Source organism: Oryzias melastigma, linkage group LG23 (genome assembly GCF_002922805.2).
Source record: "Oryzias melastigma strain HK-1 linkage group LG23, ASM292280v2, whole genome shotgun sequence".
Lineage (NCBI taxonomy): Eukaryota > Metazoa > Chordata > Actinopteri > Beloniformes > Adrianichthyidae > Oryzias > Oryzias melastigma.
Genome location: NC_050534.1, coordinates 9,593,509 through 9,615,134, shown reverse-complemented (window position 1 = coordinate 9,615,134; position 21,626 = coordinate 9,593,509). Strand labels below are relative to the sequence as shown.

The window sequence follows — 21,626 nt, the reverse complement described above, 5'->3', positions numbered from 1 at the left end:
TTTCACATGACAAACTTTTTTTGAATTTATTATAACTAATGGCCTCTCAGAAGTGAAAAACTCAACTCTAAAAAGCATTATTTTGTGCGACACGAAAGCCCAACTCAGACCCATTACCGACCCAGGGAGGTGGGCACTACAGCCGCCATGTCCCGGCTCTCTAAACAAGACTCAAGGTGGTGATGGAAGCTGGGGGGGAGATGGGGGACCTTGTAACATATGCATTAAAATTTAATTGTTTTTCTGAGGCGCTCCATTTGCATTTCTGCCTGAAAAAGTGTAACACCACACATATATATTTATATTTATACATACATATGGAGCAAAAATAAAATAAAATAAATAACCGGGCCTCTTGATGCTGGAGGTAGACGTCCGCCTTTCAAATTTTTCCAAGTTTTGGTCCTTTATTTTATTCAGCAGTGAAATGCCATGAATACAGAAAAAAATAATGTCTTGTTACAATTCTCAACCATGACCTTCTAATGTCAGAGAAGCTTTAACGTATGGACACAGTACACAGTAATGAGAAGTATAAAAAAAAAAATAAAAAAAATAAAATAAAATAAAAAATTGAATCTTGATCAAAAAGAAGAAATCAAAGAAATTCACCAATTACATAAACATATGTTTGCTACAGTCCCAATTTACTGTATACATAGGGGGATCATATTCTCAATTATTAGAGAAGGATAGCAGTAGAAAGGATACATGACTCAACTGCCAGACATAATGCTTCATAAAGTATGCACAGAGGTACAAGCAATAAATACACACATTAGGTTAAGCCTTACAGCTACGCAAAGCAGATGCAGAAAAAGCAGGTTTTGCTATTCGCGAGCAATGAGAGAGAAACAGTAAAAATTCAGGTTAAGTCAGAAAAGAAACACAGAATTTTTTTTTTCTTTTTTTGTTTTTTTTCCTCTTAGAAAAAAGTCTGGTAAATTTATGGGTCCACCGACGCTTCTTTTTTTTTTTTTTCCTCGTTTTGAACCTTTTTACATAAGTATGCACAGTTATCAAAATACAGACAAAAATCAACCCAGAAAAAAATCCAGACGGTCCCTAAAATCTAATGGAGGAGCAGGTCGCAAGTTCTGGAGGTCTTTCTGGTATTTTGTGCAAGCAACTATTTTAGACTTTTTTCTTTTTCTGAATTTATACAAAAACCCATGCAAATCTACAGGTAATATGCATTCTGTGGCTGACAGGTCTCATCCCTCCCAAAGCCAGTATATCTGAGGTAATGCACTGTGATGCATCGTACATTTAGGCCTTCGTCCTCGATGAGTTTATTATTATTCATATTATTATTATATTCTCATTTCCAGTCCATCAATTCTTTTTTCCTTTTTTCATATTTTTATTTTTCCCCAAGACATGCATGTTTTAAAACACAATTATTCCCTTACAGGTAATCTATACATCACCATTCTACAAAATGCTTGCGGACGTCACAACGCAGATCTTCCAGGTTGGAAACGCAGAGGGGGGAATGTAAACGTCGGGTTGGAGCCGCGTCCTAACTTCTTCTGGTAACTCGTGCGTTAATTGTTGGGGATTTTGCTGTGCAGAGGTAGAAGCTTTCAGAAAACCGTTTTATTTTTGGGTAAAAGTGGGAGAATCCCCATATTTTTTGTAGTGTTTTTATTATTTTTTTTGGTGCAATAAAAGTTTTTGATCTTCAAGTTGCCGACTCCAGCTCGGTATTTTTGACGGGATGAGCTTCGTTCCTGGGACCGTGTGACCTCTTGAGCTGTTGGACTTGTCGACTGCATGTGAGAACTGGACTGAGCAGGTGTGATGTCATAAATAGAAAATGGCCGACTTCCGTCTTAAACCAAATTAAGTCGATTCAGTTGCTGTTTTTTTTCGCAGTAAGGGATCGCTATGCTGAAACCAGTGATTGGTCCAAACCATTGTTACTATGGTAACCACTCTCACCAATCAGAAGTGAGCTTGTTGGAAGGCCACACCCCTCAAGATTATCTCATTGGTTAGTTTATAACAACAAAATATCGTGATAAAAACTAGGATTAGAGCTACTTTAATCTCCAATCTGATACTTCCTGTTTGGAATACGTTGGGGGAGGGGTCACTCAGTCCAGTTCTCATATACTGTCAACGGTTTGGACTCCAAAAGCAGTTTTTTCTTTATTTTTTTGGTCAGAACTTATTGGAGCGAGACACTAAATCAGTTGAAAACACACACTTTTTGCTGCTGGAGAGCCAAAAACAAAGAAAAGCTGACCCATAAAGCGTGTGTGTGTGTGTTTGTGTGTATCCCAGACAAGAGGAGGCAGAACTTTGTGTAACTTTGGTTTACTGAAAACAGAAATGACCATTAAAGCAGCACTTTTCTAGGTGACAAATGCTGTTTGGAAACTGGAATTTCCCCTCGTTTTTTTTCCCTACTGTTTTTTTTTTTTTTTTTTTCCTCATTTGGTGCAATTCTCACCTAGAAAATGTGAACTTTCCCCCTTAAATTTCCTCTTCTGCAATGGCTAATTTGCATTTTTTTAAATGAACCAAGCCACATCATTTCATATTAACTTGAAATTATGACTTATTTGGCTTCACTAGATATTCTTCATGTTTGGTTAAAGTCAGTTTTCAGTTTTCCACGCTGCTCAGAACACACAAAAAAAGGCAAAAGGAGACGTAATCGGAACACTTAAAAAAAAATCTCTTTTAAAGAAAAGTAAAAAGAAATTGCTTCCACTGAAATACACTAAAGCTTTGGTCCACTTGTACCGCTAGCTGCTCTCGAACCAACGTTTTTAGCTAAAGTGGACGTCGGATACGTTCATCATGTGACCAAAAAAACAAAACAACGTAAAAAAAAAAGTCAGCATTTCCTCAGCGTGCTTTCTCGTGATCATCTTTGTATCGGGCTAAACAATCCCAGAGGTTTTTTTTTTTTTCCAAGGTAGTTTGCGGAACGAAAGCGTCTCTTTGTACTGGTTTAAAGTCACAGAAGGCGGACCAAGAGGAGTTTGGAGGCTTCTGCCTGTAAGCTATTGGCCGTTGTTAGCGTTGGCTTTGGTTTCTAGCTGTTGTCTGTGACTGTTTGCAGGTAAGACAAAGCTTTCAAACTCAGAGGTAAGGAGGACAGCAAAGAGAAAGGGTTTTTTTGTGTGTAAATGGCGCCAAAAGAAAGAAACAAACTTTTTCTTTTTTTCCAGGTTCTTTAAGTCGACTGGAAGCCAGCTTTTCTTTTCGTCTCTTTTTGGTCTTTTGTGGTTTTTTTGTTGTAGTTGGAACAGTCTTGGTACCGCGGTTCTGTTACTGGCATGACTCGGGTATAATGGCATTTACAGTTGGTGGTGCTGAAAATCAGATTTAGAAACTAAAAAAACAAACAAAAAAAAATGAAAAAGCTAAAAAATAAAATGTTTTTTTTTTTGTTTTTGTTTATAATAATAGTAGCAACATACAGGCAGTGACACAAACTTCTGAGACTACTCCTGTGCAAATGATAACAACTTGAATTGAACCAGCAATCGTCTCTAGACATTAATAACTATGGTGGGTTTATTCACAAACAGAAATTCCTTTTTGGCAGTATTTATGAGGCTGCTGCGCTTCAACCCAACTTGCTTATAGGTTTGTGTTTTCCTCTCCTCCTCCATCGGTGAGTCTCTTTGTGGCCAGGCCACCGTGAAAGAATCGAGGTTCTTTGAGAAAACAGACATCTCATGTCTGCCGCCTTTAGGCTCCATCCAGGAGTTCCTTTTTTGTGTGTTTGTTTGTTTTGTTTTCGGGGGTGGGGTCGGTCTCTGTCCGGATACATGCTCAAATAAATAGTCCCAGTGGTGAGAGCGGCGAGGGGGTGCCGGTCCGTGGAGTGGTTCGAGTCTCGCGGGTCTGTGGGGGCCACACAGTGCGGCTGCGTGGAGGGGGGGTGGGGGCGGGGAACCAAAAAGCGCCGCCTAGTCACTCCAGGTCTTCCGATAGGTTCCCCTCCTCCAGCTCCCGCTCGTCCTCCAGCTCCGGACTGTGATTGGCCGTCGTCACGAGCGACATCGGACAGTCGTCGTCGTCCATATTGAGCGGCTCCTCCTTCACGCGAATGGGCGGCCTGGAGGACAAACGCAAGAGGTTCCAAAAAAGAAAAAAAAGGTTTTTAAAAGGAAGAATAGAGACATTTTTCGGACTTTAAAACATTAAAGCTAGCAGCTCATGCATTATCCACGGGAAGTAACAGGCGTGTTGTTTGCTAGATGCTAATTGGACATGATGCCTCACGTCTACTGTAAGTAAACGCATGAAAGTTGCATGGGGAAACACGGCCGATAAGCCCAGACGCTCCAGACATGTTTGGCATTTAAAAGTTTACTGATGACACCAGGTTGAAATACATGAAAAAGAAAAAGAAAAAGGAAAAAAAAAAAACAGGCCACATGATAAATAATGGAGAATTTCTCATCCCTGAGCCCCCTGGAGCAAAGGCAGAGAAGCTTTTTTATCTAGTTAATAGAAAGCCACTCGTTAATATGCAGGGAGGGGTGGGGGGTGGGGGTGAGAGTCACCCCCTCAAGAGGGGGAAAAACCGTCAGCGAGGTTTCTGCCATTAATCAACTTCAGCCCCAGCGGTCGGCTCGGACGCCGCGATACATGTTTTTAACTGTAAATGGATCCAAATCTTTAGCCGCTTGTCAATAAGCAGCGGCGGTGCAGGAGGAGGAGGAGGAGGAGGAGGAGCAGCGCCGGGCGGCTAACAAGAATAATAACGCTGTCACACACAAACAAGGCGGAACACGATCCGGGGCCTCGGACGGGGAAAGGGCTCGGGCCACAATGATAAATCTGCCAAAACCTAATTATTTCTGACACATCGGATGCATCGCTAAATCCCCGCAGACTTTGAGAGAGGAGAGGGAGACTTATCAAGTGGTGGGATGTTAGGAAGTGTCCCTCATGGGCTCCCTTCATTTGCGGGGGAGGGGGAGGGGGGTGCATTTGAAAATAATTTTTGAAAAGCTACAGATGACAAATAAAAATACTGCAACTGAATATTCTGATGGAGCTGAAGGAGAAAACATCTGAACGAACCACAAATGTTCCTGAAGCTTGGAGTTCATATTGATGCATTTTTCTGATTTTAAGCTAAAAAAGGCTAACCCTTTCACACCGGTGGTGTTGCCAGTGACACCTAGACAACACGCGCTCTTTGACTTACTGTAACTCTTTTACTAATTTCGTGATCAATAAAATTTGCGCTGTTATGCAGGATTTTAAGCTAGCGGCGTAGCACCATTGTGCAATATTTTATGTTAGCAGGTTTGCATCTTTACATAACACTTTACCTTAGTGGCTTTGCAACATTTAGCAACACTTTACATTAGTGACTTTGCTCCCTTGTACAACAATTAACGCTAGCGGGTTTGCACCATTTTAAAACACTTTACGTTAGGCGGTTTGCGCCCTTATACAACACTTCACGTTAGCGGCTTTGCAACATTTCGTAAAACTTCACGTTAAGGACTTTGGTTTACTTTAGCGGCTTTCCGCCATTTTGAAACAGTTTACGTTAGCAGATTTGGGACATTTTGTAACACTTCATAATTATCACTTTTGCACCATTTTGAAATACTTTACATCAGTGGCTTTCCGCAATTTTGATATACTTTACCTTAGCGTCTTTGCAACATTTGGCAACACTTTAAGTAACCGGCTTTGCGCATTTTGAAACACTTTACGTTAGCAGCTTTGCACCAATATGCAACACTTTACGTTAGCAGTTTGCATTAATATGGAACACTTAACGTTCAAGGCTTTGCATCATTACGCAACATTTCACGTTATTGGGTTTGTGCCGTTATGCAATAGTTCACGTTAGCATAACAGCGCCTGGCTATGCTTCTTTACAACAGAATCAGCTCATTTAGGTAGATTGCGTTAAGACTTTCTGACTGTAAAATGTTGAACATCAGTGGAAAGCTGCTTTTTCCTCTTCAGAATCCCCTAAAATTGCATCAGTTGCCTAAACGGTTGAGGAGTTCGGTGGTTGAAAGAATGTCAACACTGGAGATAAAGCGCAGATGTTAAAGGATTAAAAAAAAAGTACTTTTAATTTATACAGTTGCTTTCAAAAGTGTTTGATACAGTTTCCTTCTTCCTTAAAAGCTGAATTGTGACTTCCTGTCGCACAAACATGAAAGTTCATTATTGGAATACGATAGTTTTTTTTTATCTTTAAGTGAATGAGAGCAATGATAGGTCACCACTTCCTCTTTGGTCTAAGGAGCTTCAAACTGATATCATGGCGTCACTCTGAGGAAATATGGTATTCTAAATGTTGGAGATGGTGCAGATCAGCAGCTGGTAAACGTGTGGAGGTATGTTCGGGATGCAAATGAGGTCATTAGTCCGTGGAGCTGGGAGGCGGCGCCTGTGTGGCGAGGGGAGGCCCGGCGTGACTCATTAACTCCCACCAAAGAGAGACGGACACCAAACAATTAAAAACAAAACTCCAGACTAAAAGAGATGCTTCACTACCGTCCTTCTCCTCAGTCGCTCCAGTTGGGAACTCCAATTATGAGTTTTGCTTTTCCTGCTGCTTTTAAGCACCGCCCTTAGGGTGTACATGAGTTTATTACACTCACACACACACAGCCAGCATGGCCCAGGGCGAGCTGGTCTGCGGTTAAGCAGATATCATTAACCTTTAGACATTTAGGGGAAGGAGAGCTTTCACTGTTGAACCGACTTGGAGGAGCTTCTCTCCCGAGTCGGGTCTTGGAGGTGATGCACTTTCCCGTTTAGCGCTGCAGCGTCTCTCTATTATTTAAGCGCATACGGGGAAAGCCAATCACCAAAAACACATTTCTTCCATTTTGAGGTTGTCGTGACAGCGGGCGGGGATGGAGCAGAGAGACGGGGGGGAGTGGAGGAGATGGCTGCATCCTCCTCAGCCGACTCGTGGTCGGTGGAAGAGAGGAGGAGGAGGAGGCGGGGAAGAAGGAAAACTCGCCGCTGTCCTGTTACTGAAAATTAAATGACCCGCGGGAGTGGCGATCCCGGCGTTCGCTGCAGAGATGAGCAGATTTGCTCCACTTAACTCCACATTTCAGAGGCGGTGTAAACATGTTCCGGCTCAGGATGCATCTTTTAGCCATCAGAGGCGGAGAGCTGTCAGCTGAAGCTCTAAAGAACTCACAAGTTTAAGTCTTCGACTTTTCCTAACATTATGCTTCAAGTACGTCACAGGATTTCTACTAAACTTTAAAAAAAAGAAGTTGTTTTGGAAGAAATGCAGTTGTAAAATACACACTAAGGTGCGATAAAGATTATAAGTTTAAGCATTTAACACCAGAGCTTTAGCTCCAGTGTTCATGTTTTTTTTTACTACAGTAACTTTTCAATTGTTTATGTAATTAACATAATTCTAGACGATTCTGATGAGGAGTTAAGCGGCCTATTTGTGAATATATCCAATATGCAAAGTGAATCCTCCCTATTGCTCCAATTGTAGGATCCTTTGAAGCTGTAGTGGTATCCGAAAGCATTTTTTAAGGAGGAGCCGTAGTGACCTAGGGCTATCCCTGCATCGGTAGGGTGATCCGGATCAAGAGGAACACATTACTTCACGTGGGTGTTTAGAGAAGCACAGAAGTTTACATTTAAATTATAAAACTGATGTTGTTATAAGTTAACGTAGCACTAACGTAGATGACCAGCGACTATTGATGATGTCATCCAGTGGTAGTAATATCCAGATCTGAAGACACATTTTTTTTCTTTATCTCTCCACTTGGAGGGATAAATGTAGGGACTTAAAGAGAAACCTTTGGGGTAGTGAAGCAATTAGGATTTGGCCAAACATCCATCCATCCATCTTCTTGACCGCTTCTTCCCTTTCGGGGTCGCGGGGTGCCGGAGCCTATCCCGGCTACTGAAGGGCGAAGGCGGGGTACACCCTGGACAGGTCGCCAGTCCGTCGCAGGGCCCCAATCACACACACATTCACACCTAGGGGCAATTTAGAGTCACCAATTAACCTATGAAGCATGTTTTTGGACGGTGGGAGGAAGCCGGAGTCCCCGGTGAAAACCCACGCATGCACGGGGAGAACATGCAAACTCCACACAGAAAGGCCCCAGCCGGGATTCGAACCGGGGCCTTCTCGCTGTGAGGCAAGAGCGCTAACCACTTGCGCCACCGTGCAGCCCGATTTGGCAAACAATTTTTATTTTTATCTATCTAGTAATATTGGAGATCAAGAGCGACAAGAATTTAGAGTCGCAAGTAAACAATGTACACGACATGTACTGAAGTATTTTGGCAATTTGGAAAAAGATTCTAATTTGGATTTGAAGTAAATGATCATTTCTAACCCTTTAACACAAGAGTTTTTGCTCCAGTATTGACATTCTTTTGACAATCGTAACTCTTCAACCGTTGGCGCAATTGGCGCAATTCCAGCAGATTCTGAAGCAAAGAAAACACGCGACACATAATGCACGAAGTTGAGATGAAAAGCTGCTTTTGTCCCACGTTAGTACCACATGATTCCTGTTGATCACGTAAACGTTCGAAGACTACGATACGTCAAAGGGCGCGTGTTATTTAGGTGTTGCAGGCGACATCTACGGTGTTTGAGGGTGAAGAGGTTGAAGAAGAAAGAACGTAGGAGGTCAAACCGTTGAGATTATTGCAGGTAAAGAAGAAATAAAAATATCTACATATTTTAATACCGTTAAATAAAAGCATCAACAGGTTTTGTAGCTGTTGGGATCCAACAGTGTTCTAAACTTCTGACAGTAAGTCGGCGCCCCTCCCCCGAATATTTAGTAATCGGGGGAGGGGCGGAGCAGGTGTGTCCGTGATAAGGCCAGAATGTGTGAGAGCAGAGAAAAGAAAAGTAAACATCCTCAGTCTGCGGGTTAAATGTCATTTCTACAAACACTAAGGTTTCATTTTTATGTTTTTCATGAGTTTGTGGTATTTTTCGGTGGTGAGAACTCACATGTGTGCAGATGGGGAGTATCCAGGGCTGCCGTGTCCGTTGGTGTCCAGGTGGTCCAGGGAGCCGTTGAGCTCCTCGTGGCTGGACTGCAACAAGCCGGGGGAGCCCCCGCTCAGCGTGCCTGGAGGGCTGCCGCCTAGCAAGCCGGGTGGACTCCCGCCCAACATTCCCGGCGGGCTGCCGCCTAACATCCCGGGCGGACTCCCGCCTAACATCCCCGGCGGACTCCCGCCGAGCACGGATGGATCTCCGCCCAGAAGGCCGTGGCAGCTGCCTCCCATCGGGCCGGCCGCGCTGCTCATGAGGCCCGGGCTGCCCAGCAAGGGCAGGGAGGTCTCGGCCAGAGCCGCCTGCGGCAGGAAGAGAAGAAATGCTGGGAATTAGAGGCATGTAGGTGAGGAAAAGATGAGGTTGAAAACAAGGAAACTGCAGCTCTGGGAGGCAGATGGGGTATTTGGTGACCTGGAGGCAGAAAAGTGGAGCTGCAGGAACACTAACTCATAAAATCCATCGTCTTCTGGTGCTAAAGTGTCACCTTGTGGGCTGTCTTTCTGTGGGCCCTCCCCCCATGTGAGCTGCAGCCACGTTTTCAGGAAAATGAAGTCACCCAAAAAAAACTTTGCCTCAAAATAATCAAACTCCTGACACTTTCGCCTGCTGCGCATTAAACTTATATACAGTGATTAAATTTTGAACGTTTTTTGCCATGAGCACCTCGCTGGCGCACACTGTGAAGCCAAATCATTTATGACAGCTCAGATAAATATTAATGCGCGCGCCCTCGCATTTGCACACTGCGCTATCAATCTAGGGTGACTGGGAGAGAAGCGGAGAGCTGCTGCTCGCTTCGACCACAGGGTGGCCTTCTGAGCCCGAGGCTGGACGAGAGGACGCAGGAGGGGGGTGGAGGAGCCGGGAAGGAGAATGGCTCACCTGTAAGCTGGCGTTCAGTGCATTTCCATAACCGAGGCTGGACGGCAGGTTCTTGACCAGAGACGGACTTCTGAAAAACAGCAAAAGAAGAAAACAGGAAACTTTATGAAAATCACTAAATATACTTCTGAAACCTCTATTACTGTGAAATGTAACAAGAATAAAGGATTTTTTGAGAAAAAATATGATGCCAGAGATAAGTCTGTCAGTCAAACTTCATTAACTGCGTTCACAGTAACTCTTGTTTGTAACGTATTGGACGTTAAAAGCGTTAGCATATTCAAAACATATCTGTAACTCCAAAACTTGTTTACAACACCAAAAAAAACAAACTGATACTGCTAAAAACAACGTTACCATGACTTAGCTAACTTTCAACCATTTTAGTAACACATTAAAAAAAATAGTTTAACAACGCTACACAACTGCCAAGTTACTTATATTCTCCTCCTAACCTTGTTTGTAACCCGTAGAAAACAGACACAAATGCTGCTAAAACAAAAGTTTTCCCGTGATGATGTTAACGCCCAAGCTAAGAAAAGAGCTACACGTTAGCCAAGTTAGCATATTGGCAATACCCGTAACTCCTAACCTTATTTGCAACATGGAAAAACTAGACTAATGCTACTAAAACAAACGTTGCCCGTGATAACGCAATCTTCCAACCAAGTTAGTAAAATATTATAAAAAAGTCTAGCACCGCTACACGTTAGCCAAGTTAGCATATTTACTATACCTTTAACTCCCAACCTTGTTTGCAACACATAAAAAACAGACAGATGCAGCTAAAACAAATGTTACCCTTGACAATGCTAACTCCCAAACATCATTACATGTTAGCCGCGTAAGTGAAATTACGCTTACACATAACCTATTTGCAACTCATACTGCTAAAACAAACATTACTGTGACTACGCTAACATGTTAGCTACATGGTTGCTACATGTTAGCTGCGTTAGAAGCTTTAGCGTGTTTACGACCCTGCAACTTACAACCTTGTTTGTAGCAAGTTAAAAAACAGTCTGACAACACTACATGTTAGTGTATTTACAATAACACCCAACCTTGTTCGCAACACCTAAAGAACAAGCTAACATTTTGACAGGCCACCTCTCAAAATCGCTTAGACATCAGTAGACACAACCAGAATGAATCCATATATATGGTGCCCTGAATTATATTTTTAACAAAAAAGAAGTGTGCCTTATAGTGAGGTTAAAAATAGAGGCCAAACAACATTAATAACACTTTAATGTGCGACTACAGTAACCAAAGTCCTACCCTGTGATCTTCTGTGACCTGCGCTTCTGGTACTCCACCTCATCCACCGTCCACACCGCCCCCTTCACGTTCTCCACGCGCACAAAGCACTTGTGCAGGCTGAGGTTGTGGCGAACTGCGTTCTGTTAACAAACAAACAAACAAAAAAAGAAAATAGGTTAAACAAGTCATCTATTAAGGAAAAAGGGAAAAAAAAGATCAGGAAATTGATTTTTTTCGTACTTTTTGAAGAAATTCTTAAAATTCACGCACCGTTGATTTAATTAGTAAAAACTGAGTGAGAGCGAATGCTCTTACAAGTCCCGCACACAGTACATATCAATCAGAGTAAGTAGGCTAAAAGGAGGTAATCAGCATAGCGAATGGCTTATGGTGGTGATAGAAGTGGTAATGCCGGCCTTGATAATGGTGATGTCAGTAACCCTTCCTGCTCCAGAAAAGCACGGTTCCTAATGGACACATTTCTTAAAAAGATGACAGAAATGGAAGAAAAAAAAAAGAAGAACTGTCACCGTGGCGAGGACTCAAAGAAGGGATGGTGGGAATTAAGCCCAACCGCATCTGACGCGCACATGTCCAAACATCCTCAGTGCGGCGTCGCATCTGCTGTAGAAACAAGCGTCTAACATGACAGCCTTTGAGATTTATGAAATGTCATCCGCAAATGATAAACAGATTTTAATAATTAGGAGGAACCGCCGTGCAGAATGAATGAATCTGCAAATATTAGCTGTTATTCTCTTTCGTGTTTATCATTTCTTTCTTAGGGTAGTGCAGCTCTTTCTTTCTTTAAGATTCATGGAGGAGGAAAAAAAACTCATAAGGAGATCTCGCATCTGACCTGAAAATCCTCGGATTTGATTGATCTTAATGCCCATGGCTCTGAATATGATAATTTTAATATTAATGAGCAAATGAGCAGTTTTATTATGCATGCTATATAGTTAGAACTAATAAGCTTCTGGGTGAGAAGAAAAAAAAAAGGGGGAGAGAAAGGAAAAGTGGGCAGGAGGGGGGGTCTCTTTTGAGCTGAGATATTAAACTACCTTTCATATTTATTTATTGATTTATTTTTAACACTTTATATCTGTCGGTCATGTGACGAGAGCTTAGCTGATCGTCTTCAGGATGTAAACACATCGACTGGAAGACAAAGAGGCAAAAATGGGTGCCCCCCGCCCCCTTCTGCAAGCGGCCGGTAAAAGAGCACCCATCTCCTCAGAATTCGGTGCTTATTTGCATCCCAAATCCAAATTAATTCACTTTGCTAAATCTAGCGCTGCGACGTGACTTGCATGCTAATTTTTTTTTTTTTCCCCCTGCAGTCTTCTGTGACGTCACAAAGGCTAAAACAGGGGGCATGGATCAAACACACTTTTATTTTTTTGGGAGAACAATAAAGTTCTAAACAGAAATTCGACACCGGCTCCCCTTCGTTCTTAAAGTTGTGCCATCTTCCCTCCATCCGTCAGACAAAGCTGGATCGCTTAACAAAAGCTGCTGATGATGGAGGGGCTGCTGTATAATTACCGCGTCACCGCTCCCTCCTCTGCGTTATTAATTGCAGCAAATTAGAAAACGATATGTGAGAGGGGGCGGAGTCAGCCAGCTGTCGTTTCAAACCGAAAAAAAATAAAAAGTTCACCCACCTTCCAAGTGGCGGCGTTGCGTCTGAAGTAAGCGAAGGTGCGCGTGAACCAGCTGTAGATTTCGTTGAGTGTTAACTGCATGTCAGCAGAGTCCATGATCGCCTGCGAGGAGAAAGGACACGGAGTGAGGGGTTGTACCGAACGCCATGCACGCACGGCGGCAGCCTCACGGAGCCGCCATGATTCATGCTGCAATTAATTTAAATCTAATCAGGCAAAGTTAATTTATTTCCCACTCACCTGTCTTATGAGGGTTGCATAAGTGAACGGCGGCCTGACGTCTGCGTTCTTATAGAACTCGTAGTTTGGGGCGATCTCTGGAAAAATAAATACTGTGTCACCACCTGAAATAATTGGTAAATTTGATTCCTTTAGGTTGTGAATTTCCTCCAGGTTTCATCAAATTAAAACACAGACAGAAAAAATGAAGGGGGAGTGGGGGAGGGGTAGAGAAGACACAACGAATCAGCAGTTTTTTTTCTTTTAAAATCCATTTTTAATTAATTTCTCTCTCGAGACGTTCTAAACATTTTAACATCTTAAAGAACCAGCAGATCTGTGTAGCTAGCTGAATAATTTATAAACATATGGAGTAAATAAACATTAAAGACACGCTAAATGCTACATTTAATGCACAACATGGAATAAACACATTTTTTTAGCTTTATTTGAACTTAATTAAGATTCATGCAACATTCATGCAGTGAGCAGCTTCCTGTCAGTTTGCATAACGAGGGATTCCTCGGCAGCACTTCAATTATTCTTCTTTTTTTAAGTGTATTTATAAAGTTTTTAGCTCACCTGACGATAGCTGCATGGAGTATTTGTCCGAGTGGCGTCGGCGCATGGCCCCCATGCTGGGGACGTTTGCCCCGCCCAGCACCGACGGCACCTGGGGCATGGCGGCCATAGGGGTGATGGGGGCGGTGGGCGTAGTGGGGGTCTGAGGTAAGTTTGGGGGGGACGCAGAGGGGAGGTTCTTGGACATGGTGACGCTGGAGACCAGGTTGAGCTGCAGGAAGAAAGAAAGAAGGAGCTTATTTAGCAGGAAGAGGGTGAATGGGATGGGGGGGTTGGTTTTTGTGGTTTCTCTGACAGAGCGGAGCGTCTGCACTCCTCCTCTCTAACACAGCTGTGTTTCCACTAACAAGCCTCGTGGAGAGGAGCCAGCCCATCTCCACTAATTACAACCAGCAAATTGTATCATAAGAATTCTAATTAGAGCACGCTGTTCAAGATTATCCAACGATCAGCCTCCGTGTTATCCCAACCCCATCTCTCTTTATCTCTCTATTTATCACAGCTGGCCCCCCCTACCCAACTCTCTGCAAAAAAAGCCCTAAAAGCTTGTCTGCCTCTGTAATCTTAGTTCTTGTCACCCTGCTATGATGAAGAACTTCTTAAAACCAGGAAGAAATCTACCAAAAAAAAACCCCTGAAAATAAAATATGTAAGGTCCTATGACCTGTCCAGGGGGTACCCCACCTTCACCCAACAGTAGCCAGGTTAGACTTTAGCATTTAAGGCATTAAAGGGGTTAGAGAATAGAAAGGGTGTTAGGCTACGTTCCCACCAGGTTTGGTAATAATCCTACAAGCAACCACTTCAGATGAAAAGTCAATGTTAGCATACATGTATGCGCTTTCGTGTTCAAACTCCAAAGTCTGTTTTTGGGCTCACAAAAAGTGTGTTAAAAGTGAAAACAGTTAAACTTTGTCCAATGAGGAACTCAGATTTGGTAGAGACGTATGGATGACGTCCCTCTTAAATAATCGAAGGCCAAAACATGAAGGAGAAATTAATAATTGCCATCTGTTTAAGATAGTTTTCGGGATCTACGTATATAACGTTTGGTCGTTGAACGCGAGTCAAAAGTTAAACCAACTGAACCTCGACCAATCAGGGACTTGAGTTTGATCATGGAGGAGAAATGAATAATTGTGGTTCGTGCCCGGCTATAATTTTATGACTCCACGTTTTTCATTTATCAGAATAGAGCTGCGAAAGAGAAAAACAGAACCAACATTTGTGAGATTTTTCCTGCTTTGATATTTCTCACCGAGCCTCTTCCACCGGTGAGTACATGTACTAGTATGGTGTAGCCACAGTGCAATGTGAGCACCACATGCAGGAGTGAAAGTAGCATTAAGCTACTGAAGACTGTTCAAAGTTTTTAGACCATTTTTACTGTGTTACTCTTTGTATTTTCTTTTCACTGTTTCACTTTTTTCAGTAAAAGCTCCACTAGGGAGAGGAGTCGCGAATTGTTCTAATGCAATGATCTATGCTCCAGGAAGAACTGGAAAGCCGTAACACGTGTACGTTATTTTGTCACGTGTCTTTCCAACAATCCATCTTCAGAACTTTCTTTTGGGGGTCACTGGGTTGCTGGAGCCTATCCCAGCTACTGTTAATTCTGAACAGGTTGCCAGTCTGCTGCAGGTCCACACACTTACTGATGCACATCTATGGGCAATTTAAAGACAACTAATTAACTTCCTCCAGCAGGAAATTCTTGGTATCATCAGATTCGTCCATCAATGGGGGTTTTCTCAGGGAGATGATCAAGAATAGTTTTAAGGAATATTTACGCTTTTTGCAGTAAATAGAGCTGCAAAGTGGAGTTGCTCTGCTTCCTGGAACCAGAAGGACTTAACTTCTTACGCATGACTCTGGGATGTGAGAGAGCTTGGACAAAACCTATGAATGAGAGCGCTAACCACTACACCACTGTGCAGCCTTTTTGTTTTAAATATAATTAAAGAAATAATTCTACTTAGTCAACACACTAAATGATTTTTACGTTTCAATCATGAAGTTTTAATGTGACAAACATCAGTATTTTAAAATGTTTTACTGTTTTTGTAGAAAAAAAGTCTTTGATTTTAAAGTAAAACCACCAATTTGCCTTAAAAACTGTAAAATAATAAGAAAATCTTTTATAATTATCAGCCTAAATCTCTCAGATTTATGTTTTGAGGCTTAAAGGAGCTTAAAAAGTTAAATATATTGACAGTTATTAAGTCCAAACGAATCTCATAACAAGATGACAGTGAAGCTAAAACTTTCTGCTGATGCTTCAGGAAGTGAGAATCCCGCTTTACGCCTCGTCCTTCCTGCAGCATCACTTCTGGTTCAAAGGAGACCTTAAAGTTTGATTCCTAACTGTTACAAATATCTGCCTGGACAGTTGCTGCTCCTCGCCATCTCTATCAGAGACAGGCGTGCACCTCTGACTTCAGCGCCAACGTCCGCTCGCTAATTGTTCGGCTCTTCCATCACTTTTGCATCAGTTTTCCCCAAATCTCTTGTGAGAGGCCTCTAACCGACTGGAAAATTCCTAACTGACCTTTTTAGTCTGCGCTAATTTGGTTGGAATGGTAATGACATCGTTACATATTCAAGCCAAATTGCCTTAATTGTGAGGCGGCGAGCGGAATGCGGCGGATGGAGATGGAGGCGACTTGAAAGCGGCGTGGGGCTGAAGGAGCGCGGGGATGGAGGAACTCGGGGGCCGCGGCTCCACCGGCCGATTCGCTGCACGTGTTGATAAATACTCGAAAATGTCAAGTTGGAGCGACTCCCGTGGATGGAGGGGGTTTCTGAGGATAATTACAGCCTCCACCCCCCCACACTTGACTGTAATGAGCCGCTCCAGTCGCAGTTTCTGCTCGACTGAGGGCAAAGTTGTGAACAAAAGTGTGAATATCTATAAAATAAAAGCTCAGTTATTGATTTATGCTACTTAAAGTCCCACTTGGATCATCTTTGGATCTATTTTAAACTGTTTCCAGTGGTGTTTTAATTATAATTATGCAGCTTTTAGCCAAAATCAAAAGCCTTGTGTCGTTTTCTAGGACATATTTTGTGGCAGTAATTCATTGGAAGTTCGCCCCTGAGTTGTGGGCAGGACAGTTGGAGGGAAGTAACCCCGCCCACCCATCCCCACTTTGTTGCAGATTTTTTTTCCAAAAATTATAGTGCACCTTAGAATCCGGAACACCTTATCTATGGATTCCTTCTGGTTTTCCCTGATAATGTTGCATTTTGAATATGCCAACACAGCTAACATGTAGCGGCATCATCTTGGTTTTTTTTTTTTGTCTTTTTATGTGTTACCAACAAGGTTGGGAGTTATCATGTTCACGGTAATGTTTTTTTTATCAGTCTTTTTTAAATGTGTTGTAAGCAAAGTCGATAGTTACAGCAAACATGTAGCGGTGTTGGAGTGTTGTTTTTTTGGCATTACTAACAAAGTTGGGAGTTAGCGTTGTCACAGTGACATTTGTTTTAGCTGTATTAGTCTGCTTTTTTACATGTTGGAAACAACGCTGAGAAAAACAGGAATTGTAAACATGCTAACACTGCTAGCGTTGTTGGACTGTGGTGTTTTGTAAACATGCTAACTTCGCTAATATGTAGCAGTGTTGGATTGTGGTGTTTTGTAAACATGCTAACTTCGCTAACATGTAGCAGTGTTGGACTGTGGTGTTTTGTAAACATGCTAACTTCGCTAACATGTAGCGTGTTACAAACAAGTTCTAGAGTTAATTGAACGCATTCAATGAAGTCTGACTTTTTTGTCTCGCCTTCTAGTTTGGTGCGCCTTATATACGACACAAATTCTAAAATACTACCTTTCAATGATGCTGCGTCTTATAGAGCGGAAAAAATGTTACACAGAAATCCAATTTAAGCGCAATTGTCTTTGTATATCATCTTCAGAAAAATGAGACAAAAACGTGATAAAAACATCGTTTTCATCTGAGTGGTTGTTTAGATAATGAATCCTATTTAAAATGTGCGTTTTACTTTTTTAGAACGCCACAGATTTATAGGGCAGGCCCTCTTTTGTTCAGCTTTTCATATTTAAGGTGGAAATCCTGAAATATCTTTACCTTTACTGGAGAAAAAAAGGGCGGAAAAGCCTTAAAACTGAGGATTTAAATGTTCATTTAGGAATCCTGTCTGAATTGCCCCCACCATCCAATGCAATTAGCCGCTCTTTCATGTGTGCTTTATGTAATGCAATACTTCATTAGCATCATTCATTCATATTCAAGCACGGATTATGGGCTGCAAATTCTTTATTGGACAAGATGGAAGCAAGCTGCTGGAGTTTTGAAGATAAAAAAAAAAAAAAAAAAAAATGAAGAAGAAGAAGAAAAGCTAAAGGGAGCGAGGAAGGACCAAAGAGAGATTGAATAATAAAAAGCCAGTTTGATTCCTGATGGAATTATAGGATAATTATGCTATCTTGTGATTATCTACATTCTATGATGAGAGGTGATGAGGAAAATTATTCCATTGAAAGTAGGCACTTACTAAGCAGCAGAGAGACGCTAACAATGTTTTGCTGTCTAATATTTCAAAACCTGGAAAATTAGGGGGGGAAATAATGTTTGCAAAAGTGTGTTATCTGCACACGAATTTAGAAAAAAAAAAAAAAAAGTGGTTTTTGGTCCTTTTGGGGTCTGAATTCCCGTCACGTTTAAGCTGTTTGTTGTTAAAATGACAGATTTTTCTCTTTTTCGTTGAGCCTGTAAGTGGCGCCGAGGCGATAAGTCATCAGCGGCCAACAGGTTGTTTGGGCTATTATATCCATCACAGAGAAATGACCCGGCCTGATCGGCCCATACACTCCCCCCCTCCATAACAGCTTCACAAGAACTGATAAGAGGTCAAAGAGGTTCCGTGTTTCTGCGTATTTTCCACGCCGGGAGTCAGACGTCTTCACGGTTTGGGGGGGAATGGAGGGGGGAGCCAATATGCACTCACTGGTTTGGGAGATGACTTGGGTTCCGAGGGCCTCATGTGCAAGTGGGTCATCATGGCCTGAAGACGCTCGCGTTCTTTAGAAAGCTGTTGGGAGAAAAGGAGAGTACATTAGTGGAGATTACAGCTGCAGAAAGAAAGGGTTTTCAGGTAAGAGTCAGGTCGGACCAAACAAACGACGTCATCGATGGCGAGATTTAGGTCAGCGGCGAGTCGACAGTAACAAGCCAGTAAATTAGCTCTGCTTTAAAGTCCTGTGGCGCTCAGCCAGCAGCTGCTTAGAGGTGAAAGGGTCCTCAAAACATTGTGCCAGGTGGCCCCGCCCCCCGCCCCGGCTGAGTCCCATCATCAATCTAGTTCACGTGGAGTGACGGGGACCGGGCCGCTGGAAGGACGACCTCCGCGACCTTTCACGCTCGCACAGGAACTGAGAAGGGAGCGGGCGCCCACAGGTGGACGCAGGCTCGGAGGCGGGCCTAATTAAAGCTGACGGGTCGCCGAAGGAAAAAAGAGGACAGACTGCAGGTAAAAAAGTTCGAAAACAGAACAGGAAGTGAACTTTTTCCAAATTTTTTCAAAATAAAGCAATTTTTCCCATTCGTTACTAGAAAGAAACATTAAAGGTTTCCTGTTTAAAACCAGTTTTTGAACACAGACTTTGTTTCTAAAGGCAGAGAGAGGAGAGGCGCTCGACGGCGGTGCTGAGTAATAATGTCGCTCAATCAGCCTCTCATTATCTCGCCAGCATGACTTCTTAATAAGGTCACGCTCCACCTACTGAAAATAGTTCCCTCCTTTTGAGCTTTCTTCAGGTGCAAAGTGCAGTTAATTAACACAGCAGACTGGGAGAGATGCACTCGCTATTAATTGGAAAGAATAAGAGAAAAAAAAAGACGAAGAAGAAAATAAAGCATAGGCTTAATTCAATTAAAACAGCCATAATGGCTTCGGTTGTAAGGCCGGAGAAATCTTTTGTTTAGAGGCTTTGTTAAAGTCTGCAGGCCCTGCTTGTCTTCAATGATTAAAACACTTTTTTTTTGCTTGTACAACTTTTGGGAAATAAAGTTTTGATGGGGTTTTGAGGCTTCGATCCATTGATGGAGGAAAATAGAAAAAAAAAAGCAAACGTACCTGGATTTCCAGCTGCTGCACCACCTGCATCTGGACTCTACACTGGGCTGTGCTGCGGTCGTCCAGGGCGTGCTCGTTGTTTAGATGCCTGGAGAGACATTGACAAATATTGAAACATCATTTATGAACACTTTCTGCTTTAAAGTGGTCCCTTGCCCCAAATAACCATTTTGAGGTTCATCTTGCAAATATTTTTAGAGCAAATTTGCATAATTTCTTTCTTTTTCTTTTTTTCTGCATAGAAAAATCACACAGTAGGACCAAGTATTTTTGTCTAGTTTTGGTTCGTGCAACTCATAAATGAAAAGAGCAATTTGTCGTGGTAAATTTGACCACTAACATACAATAAATCTCATAAAAATATGTAAAAAGTGTACATCAGTCATTAAAAAAATGACTTTTTAGTAAAACATAGTTTTAAGACAAAACATTTCAATATCTTGCTGAGTCATTTAATCTTGAAAACTTTGAAGCGATATCTCAAAAATTATATTATAATTAGTATTTCTAGTTGTAATTGGTCTTGAAATATGGATAGTAGGACTGTAGTAGCATTGAAAGACCCCTCCCATGAAAATCTGTTTTTTATTAAATGCTTAAAGAAAATAAAGCATAAAAATACATATCTGAGTATTTATTTTTTCAAGGTGTTGTTGAGTAGCAATCAAATAAATGCAGTTTGAAAAAGATGGTATTTGTGATGCTGGTTGGGGCCACAAGCACCACGCTCTGAGCTTTCAGCAATGAGAAGGAATAAGGGGGCGGGATTTGGACTAACACCAACGGTCCCGCCCACAACTCAGAGGGGATCTTGCCACTCTGCAGAAACTACGTCCTGGAAAATGACAGGTTTTCTGATTCTGGTTGAAAATGGTATAATTATTATTTAAAAATTCACTGGAAATGCTTTTACAATAGTTTAGAGATCGCAGTAGAACTTTAAAATCCCTTTTTTTAAATACTTAAGCATGAATGTAAATGTTAAATGGTGTATTCTGGTATAGTGCTTTACAGTCATAGCCCCAATCACAAACACACTCCACTCCACTAACTAACCTTCTTCCATGTCAGTAAATAGGTGAATATACCTACTTTAAAAACGTAGAACTTTTTTTTCTTGTTTTAAGACAATATTTACAAATTTCAGAGCAATATATCTAAATATGAGCTCTTTTAGCTAATTTCAGGATTCCATTTTGTCTTAAAAGGTTAGGACTTTTTACAGAAATCTCACTAAAACAAAATGTACTAGTTTTGTAGTTTTTTTTTGGTTTTTACTAACAGAGGAAACATCTTGTTTTCTTTATATTTTAATCATTAACATTGGAGCTTTAGCTTTTACACTAACTTTTTGACCGTTAAAGCAGATAAAAGTAGCTTTGCATTTTGAGAAGGGCATTTTTTACAGTGTTTAGCACTTCGATTGACTGTTGACCTTGTCAATCAATCAGTATAAGAATGCGTTCTTTTTGTCAAATTTACAATCTTTTGTTTCAATCTACAATATCTGACCTATTTTTACGAAAAGCTTCAAACTTTGAGAATTTAAGCAATTTAGAAAAGTGTGTGAAGTGTTTACAACCTTAAAACAACCCTAATAATCGACTACTTCATATATTTCACTTATCGTGGATTATCGATAAAACGAAACCACCGCGATAAATCACTGTAAACGCAAGACTGGATAAAAAAATGAGTATAAACTCCAGTGTTTTGCTATTTTTCTCCCCAAACCAATAATATTTCTGTACATAGACAATTATCTATAGGACCCATTGTTCCCCTCTGAAATGAGGTAATTAGAAATAACATGTTGCTGTGTGGCGCCATGTTTAACATGATAATAGGCCGGCGCCGGCATCGATGGCCAACTTCTGTGCCACCCT

General features: G+C 41.7%; 1 protein-coding gene across 1 annotated transcript in view; it reads right to left on the bottom strand.

Annotated features, from left to right (window-relative positions):
* Positions 1 to 380: 380 nt before the first annotated feature.
* Positions 381 to 21,626, bottom strand: part of foxp2 (forkhead box P2) — a gene marked incomplete in the record, with an annotated part of 88,428 nt that continues 67,182 nt past the window's right edge. Inside the window, 9 exon segments of the mRNA XM_024286866.2 lie at positions 381 to 4,081; positions 8,972 to 9,321; positions 9,905 to 9,974; positions 11,186 to 11,307; positions 12,835 to 12,936; positions 13,075 to 13,151; positions 13,636 to 13,846; positions 18,613 to 18,696; positions 19,741 to 19,828. Coding sequence (XP_024142634.1) covers positions 3,937 to 4,081; positions 8,972 to 9,321; positions 9,905 to 9,974; positions 11,186 to 11,307; positions 12,835 to 12,936; positions 13,075 to 13,151; positions 13,636 to 13,846; positions 18,613 to 18,696; positions 19,741 to 19,828 — 1,249 coding nt within the window.